This window comes from Aulonocara sp. 'chitande type north' Nkhata Bay, linkage group LG20 (assembly GCF_057382095.1).
Source record: "Aulonocara sp. 'chitande type north' Nkhata Bay isolate Kocher_YH1m ecotype deep benthic linkage group LG20, A_spYH_male_GT1.1, whole genome shotgun sequence".
NCBI classification, from domain to species: Eukaryota; Metazoa; Chordata; class Actinopteri; order Cichliformes; family Cichlidae; genus Aulonocara; species Aulonocara sp. 'chitande type north' Nkhata Bay.
The window spans coordinates 24,161,388-24,174,837 of NC_141363.1; the positions used below are offsets into that span (position 1 = coordinate 24,161,388).

Sequence of the window (13,450 nt, forward strand, 5' to 3'; positions counted from 1 at the left end):
TATTCACCTCCTCCTCATTGCCTGTATTTTCATATCTTGAAAGAACAAGAAGTTTTCATTCTAAGCAGCTGTCTTAAGGCCCAAATTTTCCTTAAGAGCTGAATTTAAATTCACTGAGAATTCACTATAGCAGTTGTTTTCTAGTGAATAAGTAAATGTTATTAGTGCTTCTTTGGTTACATGCACATTTCTATGTTGCATAGTTATCACGCATTGTGCTCGCTAATGCCCACTGTTATCGTGCAATATGTGTATTTCTGCTGTGATGTTGTGATAGGCCAGGGTAATGAGCCACAGTGAGAGCAAGGTGGAGCTCAGTCGGGTGGAGCTGATTCTTTCTGGTGTGCCCGAAAGAAAAACGTTTGTCTGGCTAAGAGACTCACGTGAGCAATTCCTCCTCACTCTGACCTTCCTCTTTCCCTCAGGCTCACCTCTCTCATCTGCCCATCTCAAACACTCTCTAACACTGCCACTATTTCCACAACTTTGGCCATCACCCTCGTGTTTCAGTCTGTCACCTTCATCTTTGGTCCTTACTGAGCTGTCTTGTTTTATAATGCTCTGTATCTCAGCCTCTCTTTACTGCTGTTGCCTCATCCTGTAAGTCTGTCTTTCTCTGGTGTATTTTTTTTCACTTCCTATTCCTACAATTCAATTCACTTTAATTACATTTTATTTATATAGGGCCAAATCACAACAATAGTTGCCTCAAGGCACTTACAGTATGTTTAATTTTAAGGAATTCTTTGCTTAATGTCACATATTACCCTGATAATCATGATCACCATTTTTTAAACATTCTTGTTATTAATTTGTAATTCATAACCTTTTTTTCTTCTGTCTTTAGCCCGTGCCCATTGATGACTCCTTCTGTGGTCTGGACATCAACCAGCCACTTGGCGGCTCTCAACTAGTGACTGGCCACACTCTCTACACTGAGACTCGGGACCGTATGACTTCTGTGACCTCTTATGTCTACAATGGCTACTGTGTAGCTTTTGTGGGTACCAAGAGTGGACGCCTGAAGAAGGTGAGTACCAACTCCCTTCCTCTTCTCATCCAGCAGTTAAAGGTCTCATGTATAAGTTCTCTGCTTGTGTTATTACTGTGATACATAGGGAGTTATACTGCTCAATAGTCCAGAGGGGACTGACACTGTGAAGTGGTCCTATTTCTGTGTAGATGGATGTTGGTCACAAGGAAACATAGCTGCTTAATATTTAATCCCAGCTGTCAAAGTGTCAGGGAGGTGTAATGGCAACAGCTAGTTCACTGTAGTGGTCATTACCAGTTCCTTGTTAAATGAGCTCTAGTGTTGCACTGTTAAGTATCCTGCACTGAACCATTAATTTTAATAGGCACCTTTCTGCTTTGGCCCACTGAGAGCCAAGGGAAAGAGCCAGCCCATGCACTGAAATTCCTAGTCTTGGTGAGAGAATACAAAGGCTACAGAGGGTTAAGGGCTCCTGGCCAGTTAATAATAATAATAGATTTCACACCCTAGCTGCAAGAAACATGGTATTACTGTGGATTTATATTTCACTGGGAAATCTACACCACAGCTACACCGTAATGGCAAATCCCTCTGAGACCTTACATTGTAACTTACGGTGCATCTCCATAGAAATGTGTCTACAAGTCTCATCAATGCAACTCATAACTATTCGCTGCAGTTGTTGAATTTTCAGTGAGAGAATAAGAATCATGATCTCAATATAAGAAATAATAATCATAGCATCAATAAAAGGATTTACACATGTTGGCAAATTCCTAGAGGAGGATGGGGGAAACTATTGGAATGGACATGAGAGAATGTGCAAAGAAGTGAAAAACATTCAGGAACAGAAGAAAGAAATTTTAATTGTTTCTGCTGGTTGGCACCACATGTAAAACACTGGGAGACAACTGCGTGGTAATTAACGTGTAATGTCACATGCATTAGTATGAATGTCAGCAATGATGTTGGCCACTTATGTAGGTTACATTACCGGCTCAGAAGTCTAAATCAGGCATGAGATTAAACTTTTGACTAGCTGGAATAAATAGTGCAGAGGAGAAGTGCTGTTAAGTGCCGCTCTGGGTTTGATTGTCAGTCAGACACATCTATGATTTATTGATTGTTTTCAAACAGCTCTTGCACTGTTGTGTGACACTGACATTCCCCCAAACAGCTGATTAGCTATATTTTTATAAAAAGTATATGTTACACCAATGTAATGCATATAGGTTTAATATACAGACTCTCAGCTTTAACTTAAACATAAATAGTGTACTACTAACCACTAAACAATTGTAAGTGTTGCTATACACAGTCCCCCATTCTCAGGGGCCAAAATGTAGTTACCTGTCTGGTAATATTGTGTGATATAGCCTACTATATGTATGCATGGCTTTGGTTGAAATTTGAGTTTTCGGGTAGGCCTATCATAGTTGTCCTTTGTCTCGTGTCCAGACTGCAATTAGACAGCTAGTTGAAGGATATTGATAGATTTATTGACCTTGCTTCTCTCATTGGGCTGACTGTCTCAGTGTCATTCCGAGATCACAAATGTCAGGAGTGGAACATAAATGTCAGTGTCGTGGGTTATTTTGGTCTTCATTTTTCCATTATTACCGTAAATCAATTTACTAATCAGGCTGTTGTGTAGAGAATATTAATTTGACTTAACCACCAGTTTGAGCTTTAAATAATGTCAACTTTTTTTTAACCTTTTCATCTGTTTCAATTATTTGCAACAGAGGAGTGTTTTCCTCACTCTGTTGCTTGCATATGGTGTGTGTTTGCCTGTTTCTTTCCACACTCTTGTCTGTACCTGCCGCTCGCAATCACCCATTTCCCTCTGCTATGTCCTTAGTCTGTTTCAAAATCCATGCAAAATAGCCTTCTGTGCATCTGTGTGACTACATACAGAGGCGTGACTGTAACCACAGTAACGCTAAGGTGGGGCAGGAATTAATCAGGATATGAGAAGCGCACCTAGACAAAAGGTACCACGGTCCAGTGGTCAGAATATAAAAAAAGCAAGCAGTCACCCACAGAGAATGATCCCATGACACACAGAATATGGTTTCACTAACAGAGCACATTAGAAAGTTCAAATGATGTGTTGTCTTAATATTTATGATTATAATAATCTTCTTACTATGAGGTGGCTGAAGTGAGAAAATAGTGGAAAAAGTTTAACTCTGTTAAAATATTCTCAGTAATGTGAATGAACTCAGCACGAGATTATATTAAGTGTAGAAATCAAAATGTCTGCCATAATGAAATATTAATTGTATATTTCTGTGACATTCCCAAAACTTAAATTGCATTTTGCGTTGTTAACTCAGGTTTTTACTGCTAAATAAAAGGTTGTGTTTTAGTGTGGTCTTGCTGTCAAAGTAAGTTTGGAGGACTTTAATTGAACCTAATTTGCTTTTGATCGCGTGAGAATATATGCACTCTTCTGCTGTGCAGAAATTTGCAAGCAGATGTGCTGTTGGATAGTGAAACGTGATGATTTGCATGAACGCAAATGATCAACAATGTACAAGCTCTGACTGCTGGGAGAATGACAGAGAATTGGGATTCCCCTGTAGCAATTTGCAGCAGCTTAAAAAAAGCTGTTTTCATGTATAATGACTAATTAGTAATTAAGAATAATCAGTCTGTCCGAAGTATGCATTGTTTACACTGAATGTTATTCAACACCCTGGCTATCCCCTCCACCCCACCCTTCTCCCAGCCTGCCCTGCCATGCCGTGGCACAGGGAGGGCAGAGGGATTGGGTGACCTAAAGAGTATGAGCTACAGTTTCCTCTGCAGAGGGATGATAAGCTCCTACAGAGTTGCATGAGACACCTACATGGAGTAGGATGCTGGAGGCTTCCTGCAGATCTGAGCATGACACAGCTAGGGTGACAAGATTTGTTGCTTTGCTGGTGATACAGTGCTATACCTCCAGCTCTTTCATGCATCCAAGAAAGACAGACAGATGGGGAAAGGGAGGGGTGTGGTGCATAGGGATGCACGATTACAGGATGTGAGTGTGAGCCACGATGAGCAAAAAATAGGAAACAGAGTAGCAGGAATAGGCATCTTTAGAAGAAGAAGCAAGAAGGTACTAGGGGAGGGAGGAAGAGACTGTCGAAATGTGAATTTTGTGCCGCCAAAGAAACCAGGGCTGCACCACTGCTTGTAATTGGATTGGCTCCCTTCCCAAAGAATACCCCCTCCCCATCCTTCCACTCAATGCTTCCCCATTCAATCCCACTCCTCCTTCCCTCCCTCCATTTCCCTCCTGCTTTCCCTGCAGATCAGCTCCCGTATATGCTGCTGTTTCCTTGGCTTTGCGGGAACATGGCAAAGCATGAGGGATGATGTTGGTGGATATCGCTGCCTGTGGCAGGCTTTTGTAGGGGATTGATTGAGGAAGAGGGGTTAAGAGGGTGGGGGAGTAAGCAGACACCAAAGTAAGAAAAATGCATATATAGTGTGGCACACTGCAGGAAACAATAACACTACACAGGAGTCTCATACAGTGCTGCAGCAAAAAATATTCTGTCGTGATGTTAACAGAGTGTGAAATCATTGCATTTTGCTGAGAGATGTGGGAACAAATGGGCATCTCATATACTTTATGAACTTAGAGAATTTCACTGCAAGCATAGACTAACACATGCATAAGCTGTGTGGTTGAATGTGTTGTGAGACTTCCATAAATTGGGTGTGGACTTCTGGGTGGTGTTCTTGAAGGCAGTGATTGATGGTGGAGGCCAGTAGGTGTTCACCTCAGCAGAAAGCTGTAGAAGACGCCCAGTACACCAACCCTTATGAATGTGTTTTAGCGATTGGAAAAACATTATTTATCCCAGTCTAAGCTATCATTACAGATCTTCTAGTGAGGTGGTAGTCCTGCTCTTAAGTTAATGTATTATTTAAATTCTAGAGCAAGATGTAAAGTAATTGTGTCCAGACTGCATATTATCCACATCAGCCTCTATCATCTATGTTATCACGCAGAAACCAAAGATGGCTCTGTGGGTGAACTTTATAAAGATAGGCAATCTGCTATGCAATTGGACACACATTACCCAAGAATTGCATCATCCAAGTTAAAACTGACTGTGTGTGGTTCACTTTTTGCTGGGGAGGAGGCATATCCCATATGGGGACTGGGATTGGTGGGAATCAACGATGGCATTGTGGAGCAGAGGAGCTGCGGAAAGCATTGCCTTTGATATAGATGGGGATGGAGGGCACTGCTGCACATGTAAAATTAGATGTTGAAAGAAGCCAGAACAAAAAATGAATGGGAAAGTTAAAGCATGTTCAGCAGAGGGGCATTCACGATTCCCATCTTAATTGGAATCAGTTCACAGACAATGAGAAGAAACATCCTCTATCCCTGTTTTTCTCACAAGCTCAACAAAGTTGTTGAACCTGGGACCATAGGGATACATTCCCAAATGGTAGGCTCCCATGTATTCTAAATCCTGCAAAACTATTAAGATCCAAACAGGCTTTGTGATTACATTATGAAAAGGTAACTGAGTCATGAAGGATTGGCATAATCTGTATAGCTATTGTACTGTACACTTTACAAACAGCAATTATCTTAGTAAATGTCGGCTAGTTTACCCTTCAGTGTTTTGGTTTGGATTAGGCGAACAAAAACCAAAAATGGAAAAGTTTGTTGTTGTTTTTTTTCTGTCATGCCCTGATGAATAATGGGGTAATTGGTTTGGATAATATGTTTTGTAGCTAAAAGAGGCAACTTAAAAGGGTGGTTCAGGTGTTTAACTGGACAAATGTCCTGTAGATCTGGTTAACGTAGCAGAGTGTGCGCAGCTTACTCACATGGCTCCCGCAGTAGCCTGAAGAACAGCAGGGTTGTGTGTGTTGTGTAGACAGTGATGTTGGGGGGGGGGTGTCACTGAGGGGAACAGCTGATCACAGGGCATAAAGTATTCCAGACTTAAAAGGCTTGTAAATGCAAGCAGCTGCTACTACAGGGTCCTGGTGGACAAGTGACCATCCTCCCTCCAACCCCACTCTCGCCCTTCTATGCTGTGGTTACCCCGAACAGAGAGGGTGATTTTGCAATGAACCTCTGTGAATTATTTCTTGGATTTGTTGCTCTGAGAAAGAATACGATCAGAGCAACTTGGGTGTCTGGCCTGTCAGCCAAGAGGTTGCTCACCTGTCTTTGTGTGGCCTGGCTTTGCCTGGCATGGATTTTTATGTGAAATTGATGGATTAGCTCAGCAAATTTACTCACTGCTTTCCAACCCTTGACTTTTGTTTTCACTGTAGCCCGGCTATGTTGTCTAAATAGTAATGCACAAGGATACTGGGGCAGTAATGAAGGAGAGAAAGAAAGTAGAACAGGTGGAAAAACTGAGTCGGTGAAATAATAATAGACACAAAGATGAACATCTAGAGTAAAAGAGGGAGAGAAGCACTAAATATCACTGAGGATGATGTCCATAGCAACAGCTGAAAGGAGGCCCATCCTGTTCCCCCAGGGGTACAAATTATTTTGAAAACAGAAGTGAGCCATCCTGTCACCTGCATCCCTTAAAACGCGCTAACACAGAGTGACTATGTGGAAATATGAAACCTAACCTCTTTTTATGGAAAATGTTCAGTTGTTGTTCATAATTGCAAAAACGAATTCCAAAAACCTAAAAACACAGAAAATTAATATTTTTAACGGCTTTATTAAAGATCTTTGTAGTCCCTACACAACATAAATTAACCTCACAATACAATACAATACAAAGAAATACAATTACAAGTGAAAAGAACTGTCACAATCGCAAACCAGGTAGAACTTATTTCCAGTCATCATAGTCAGTAATTGCTATTTCTCACTGAATGCTTTATATAATAACAATTGCATCACTTAGATTGAATAGTGTGTTCTACTTAATCCCAGACTGAACAAATAATTGCATTCCATTGTTAAATTATTGTTTGTTTTGCCTTGTGTGGTTAAAATTAAATGGAAAAACATCACACGAAATACACCTATTTATGGAGCAACTGACATTTTAGATAAAAAGTGGCATGTATGAGGGATTCTTTAACTGATATTACAGCTGTGTTATGCACCTATTACAACCATCTTTGTGGGTCTCTCTCTCCTTGATTGCTGGCAATCTTTTTGATCACTATCAATACAGCCTCAGTTTCCCTACTAGAAACAGCTGAGCGCTTGGCATACCCTCTAGAAATCACTGTTGCTGGTCAAATAATTTTTTTCCTCCCAGCACAATTTCCAGCACATCCACAGAGAGGCTGGATCAAACCAACACAATATCCAAAACTGCGAACAGAGGCAAATTTAATTTGTGTAGCTTTTGTGTGTGGTACCTGAAAGACTATCTTTTTTTACAATTTCAAAAAAAAGAAAAAAAGTACAGTAAAGCTCTGTCTTGTGGAATTAAACTGTCTGATCAACAGCAGGATATGGGGGGGAAGGAACTTCAGCCAGGACTGAAGAAGTCCTCTGTTGGGTGGTTATTGAGACTATAAAACTACTTTCATTGGCATGTTAAATCTGGAAGAATCATATTTTTTGTATTCTGTTTATTTTAAATGATATATTTGTGTAGAGGCTTTGTATCTTTGGGTGTAAAGATGGTTGCCATAAATGTTTAATTACCACAACCATCTCTCTAGTCCAGCTCAACCCCAGCTTGTTTATGGATTTTTGGACTGGCAGGATGCCTGTGTGACCTTTTCGATCCTGGCCTCTACTTGCTCCTGCCCAGTCTGTTACCCTGAGCCAGATAAAGAGGTGGCCAGCGGCATCCCCAGCCAGCAGGAGCAGGCTGTGCCTTTCATGGCTCTCTTTAGAGCACAAGCTTCTCTATCTGCCAGACCTGGTCGAGGCTTCCCTAAACACTTCACTGTTAAAAGGCCAGCAGAAGACCAAGAGCCCCTGCTGTTCCATTCATCTGAGCTTTATATCTCTTTTTTTCTTTGTCTGCCTGATTTACTCACTTTCTGTCAGTCGTTCTGTCTCATTCCCCCTGTCTTTTCATAGCAGTGAGTTAAATGTAGCCAGGTCAGTCAGCTTGGTTTCTGCTCAGTTTTTTTCTCTTCCCTCTCATGTCTCGCTTTCTACCCCATTCTCTGTCTCAGTCTCTAACTCTTTCTGCCACTCTATTTTTCCTCCTTTTTGCTGCTCAGACTTTTACAATGACACAGCCTACCCTGCAGTGATCTCATTAATCACATTCAAACAGCTCTATGTTGCTTTCTCTCCTTCCATGTGTCTCCCTCTCCTTTCACTTCCTCTAATTGCCTGCTCTTTTCTCTGCCAGTGTTTCGAAGGAAGTGTTTTTCATTATCTAACAACAGGAGACAAATACTCATGCAGTGCATACATTTTACAACAGATGAATTTTATACATGTAGGCTTTATTTAGCCTAAAGGTATTCATTCACCTATGCCAAAATGTCATCCGAATCCCGAAAGAGACAAAGTCTGATTCACACATGTCCCTAAATGTGTTGTGCACTACTTATTTATTCATTTACCTTTGTCTGAACAGAACTTTTTTTGTGAGACCTTTCATTAGCAATGCATTTTATTACTATTATTTAGGAGACAAATATTCCCCGTAGAGTGTGTCCCATAATTGGACTAACTTCACAAGTGAGATTAATTAACCCATTGTTGATTAGAGCCACTTTTCACTGGAGATTGTCTAAAGAAAAAGCCTTGCAGTAATCTAGCTTCTTCAGCATGTTTTCCTATTGATTAGGCTTCAAATTGTGTTAATGGCGGAGTTATGTAGCTTGAACTTTTTGTTATGTTTAAAAACTCTCACTTTTAAACTTTTGTTTGCATGGAGAGCTGTAAGTGAAGTCTGTGTCATTGCTTTGTGTGACTTTTATTAATGTGTGAAGCCATTGTGGTGTTAGGATTAAGAAGCCACATCAAACGCAGATCCGTGTCTTCCAGGATACACAGAAAGGTAAACAAGTTGGGAAAAAGCTGAATGTTCTCTTCATTTCTAATGAATATTGTATTTTCCAAAATTTCCAGCCAATTGAATTTGTAATATAAAACGCACAAAAATACTGTATGTTCAGAACATGAGGGCGCGTTGGGAGGCAGCTTATCCCAGCCTATCAGTTTTAGCTGTTTAGTCTGCTGCTAGTGTAGGCACCACAGGGAGAACATTTGAAATTCATAGAAATAGTTATCAGTTTTTGCTATTGATCTGTTACTCTGGAAATGGTATAGTATGGGTGTAAGCCTTATTTATTTATTTTCTTTTTGCCTGAGGTATGAATTTCTGAGATGAAATGTCTTCCAATCCACCAATCAAAGAGGAAAAATTTCTCTCAGCTGAATGAACTTTAAGTATTCAGCACTTGACTTGTGTCCCTTCTGCAGCAAGTGTGAAATGGAACACAGTTCTGTTTTCTTCTTCATTTTCTCCACTGACCTTGCTGAAATAGACAGGCAGAAAAGGACGGCTAGCTAAAGAGTAAACATCTTTAGGACAGAATGGCGAAAAAAAATAGAGAAAATAGATTAGCAAGCAACATCTGTCAAAGTGGATGACTGGCTCAGTGCCAGGCTTTATTGATTTGCTTTACAAAGCACTTGAATGGGCCAGATAACTGTGATTAGAGTGGTCCAAAATTAGATAAAAGGAGGAATAGGAAGGACAGAGGGGGATAAGAGCAAACTTGTACTTTGTAAACTTGAACAGAAACTCCAGCAGTGACCCACTATAGAGGGAATCTTTTTGAAGTTCGTGGTGAATTTTCCATATTTTACATGCATCTTAATGATCGTCCTCATTAGAAGCAGTTAGAAAATTAAAAAAAGAAAAGAAAGCCATGCCTTGTTTATGTGTTTGATATCATGCATAATCATTCCAGATTACACAAGCAATGAAAACAACATTCCTCTCATCTATTTTGCAAATGTGTACTTCCATTTCAATAAGCTTATAGTGCCAATAGATCTTATAAATGAGAATTGTTTGGGTTTTGATGATATACTAAACCGTTGTCTATGCTGAGACAAACTGAGTGTGACAGCTACTAATGTTTCTGTCTGATAGTGAGACAGCTTTACTGCTTCTACTTCATACAAGACAGCAGCAGCTATCAGTTCCTTTAGAGTTAGGCTTGTCCTGGTGACAGCATTGTTTAATGCATTTCTGTGATCACACAATGTTTACAGGAAGCTTTAATGGGCGCTACACAAATCATTTCTTTGATACATGCTTTTAGTCATTGAATAGTCATCTGCTTATCATACATTATGGATGTTATGACAATAAAAATTGGGGATTGTAGTAATGTGCCTCATTCTTTCTTGTTGTGACATTAAATACCACAGCTGTCCGGTTTCCCATTGAGGTTTTGCCTCTTGGTTAAATGTCTGACAGTGAAGGATTGAGGCAAGCAGACCCTTATCGTTCACCCTTATTTTCCTTTCGCAATGATTTCCTTTTTACATTTTATTTTCTGTGCACGGTGTAACTCCCAGAGTTCTCTGTCTTTACTCACTCTTGCCCTCACACTTTTCATCTCTCTTCCTTACAACAAGGCTGTCAAGTAACTGCACCTAGCCATCAGCCTAATGAACAGTGATACAGTACTAATAGCATGTGATAATATTTCAAGCCACTGGTAATCTCCGCTCACTCAGCCTGCTCATCACTTCTGAGACACACACTCACACCTATACACGCACTCACACAGGGCATCTCTTTTCTTGACAACTGTATGTCAGATCTTGGCCTCATGCTGTCATGAAAAAGAGCTGTCAGCCGAGACTCCCTCTTAATAGTCCAGCTGTCCAGCAAAGAAAAGTACAGTCTTAATGCAAGCGGACATTTCTTTCTGCATAGCTTGTAACACTTTGTACCAGAGCGTCCATTCAAACGTCTTTTTCTTCTGTTTTAAAGACCCTGTTATCCATGTATCTATTTTTATATTACTCCATTATATCATACATTTTTCCACTCAAAAATCATAGATGAATTACTAATTTATGTCCCTAAATATTAATGAGTGTACAATGTACAACACTTTTAATATTTTAATTTCAGAGAGCAGACCACATGAGCACAATGCTTTATAGTCACATAAAGATCATATAGAGTATTAGATGCTAGAAACATTAATTGAGAATTTACTTTAGAATGAAGAGAAATGAAGAGAAACTCTAAGCTATGTGAAATGTGTGAAATGTCAGAATGCGTCTGTGGTTAGATTGCTTGACAGGTTCATTGTACAATGGAAGGAATGGAGAAAAGGTGCAGAGCTGCACATAATAACTGTGACCCAGACAAAACTGAATACGAGGGCATATATGTGGTTTTTGAAAAGCACCTGTACTTCCAGAAAACCCATGGCAGGCCACTGAGAGAGCATGAACAAGGTCACGATATCAAAGAACTTAGCAGGAGCTAGAGGCCTCAGCCAGCCATAGGTCAGCTCAGCTACTGCTGTTATTCATTAAACACTAATGGTTAGCGGTTGGGAAAACATTATCTGGGCCTCTGGTAACTTGACTAATGCAAAGGGTCAGGGTCGGAGCCAGGGGTGAGGCATCCCAATGTGTGGTGACATGGGCCCACTGTGTCAGACTGGATTATTGGTCGAGGCACAGACATGATAATTTGATGGAATCACAACACAGCCTCAAACTACTGACGTTCCTAATTTTCACTCTGTTTAAAAGGGCAGTTAAATATTTCTGTTTTGGTGTAATTGGTAGCCACAGTGTGGTGCTGCCACAAGCAGCTGTTTGCTCAGTGGGGTGCGTGGATAGAGGTGGTGTGTCTCGTGTTTGTGTGCTTGTGCGTTTGAGCTGTATTAGTTGGCTGTGGCAATGAATCAGTTCGGTTTGTGTCATGTTTGGGCGTTGTAGGGCAAGCATTTTGTCAGCATCATTTGCATGTTGCGTCTCTGAGGTATTGTGCCTTTTAGTCTACAAACTGTTTAATTTTAATACGTGCCATAACATAAGTGGTTCCAAGTTTGTTTACTGTGTGTTTTATAAGGTGTACACATGTTGATAATATTATTTAGTCAGGTGCACATAGAGGTTTTACGCAGTTATTTGTATGTGGGAGGTGTGCGAAAACTCCCTTGATCATACATTCAAAGACACTTGGTTTCACTCTATTTCAAGAGTGTTTCATCACATGAAAACGAATGCAGACACACACACACACACACACACGCAGACACACACAGTGGGGAAAGAGGAGGGGGTTGCCCTCTAACTGATTAGGAAACGAGAAACACTTGTGTCATGAGTTTTCACCCTAATAAGTCCAGATTGTTGCAGCTGGGTGAACATTTGGTTGCAGGTATGCTGTGTTTGGGCTGCAAGCTGGATTAGAGGAGAGGGGAGAGGAGGGAGGGAGGGAGGCGACTGTTGGGTTGGAAGGTGTGTTAGATCAGATGACTGTGTCGTTCTCCCCAGGATCATCAGCTGAAAGGGAATAGGACGGTGTTTGGGTTACACCATGCTGGTAGTGATGTCCTCTTTGAATAAGACACACTTGAACAAAGTACAGCTGATCAGATTAGTGTGGCTGATCAGGCTTCTCAGCAGGTTGTTGGCTCCCACTGTCTGAACATCTTGAGTAAGAAATGTTGTTAATTCTAAACACAATGAAGAACAAAGAGAGTAGATTAAAGGGATATAGCAAGAATTTTTGCTGTTGTGTTGCAAATTCGTGTGCGATCAGTAGAGCTCTAGCGGTTAACATTGTAAACATCTATTTGTTCGTTTTTTTTTTTTTTGTTTTTTTTCCACATGCAATTTTCTCAAGGGCAAAAATACTCTTTCTGACATTAGAGAAAAATTCTACAATGATCTATGGGACTCGGGCTGAAACAATGGTAGTAGGATGAATTTTACCGTTCCACTTGTGCTGGGCTGTATTGTTAACTGTGCTCTTGTTACAAGGAGGAAATTGTTTCTGTTTTGGAGACCTGATGCATCTCTCTTCAAAGACTGAAAATCATTGAAACAACATCAGAGGAGCAGCAAACAAAGAATATCACACAATAGGCAGCATCTTAGTTTCACTCTCCATTTCTTTTCGATTTATTTTTTTCATATTCTGCTGCTGTGTACTGCTATCCACTTTTATTTTTTTCCTCAAAGTCCAGTCCTCATTCCTGTCTCTGCCCTCTTCTATCTGTATTTTTCATTCTCCGTGGCTTTTCACCCTTTATCCATCCAGACCAAGTCACAATCCCTTATAAGGCCAAGGGAAGCCCCATCTGGCCTCTTATTTCCCTATCAGATCTGTAGTAACAGACAGGATTTATACAGGATCAAGCCTGGAATGTGAGGCTGCCTCTCCGACGGCTATGCCACAAACCCCGCTATGCTCTCTGCTCCGAAGCACAAACCTGGTCAAGCCTCCTCTTCTTCCCTCGCTCCCTCTGCTCTTCTTGCAGCTT

General features: G+C 40.6%; 1 protein-coding gene across 3 annotated transcripts in view; it reads left to right on the forward strand.

Moving 5' to 3' along the window:
* The window catches only part of plxna2 (plexin A2), a 166,775-nt gene that overhangs the window by 29,891 nt on the left and 123,434 nt on the right, over nt 1-13,450 (forward strand). For all 3 annotated transcript variants that reach the window (XM_086278460.1, XM_086278458.1, XM_086278459.1), the window contains one exon: nt 848-1,030. In XM_086278460.1, coding sequence (XP_086134586.1) covers nt 848-1,030 — 183 coding nt within the window. The remainder of the gene's footprint in view (nt 1-847; nt 1,031-13,450) is intronic.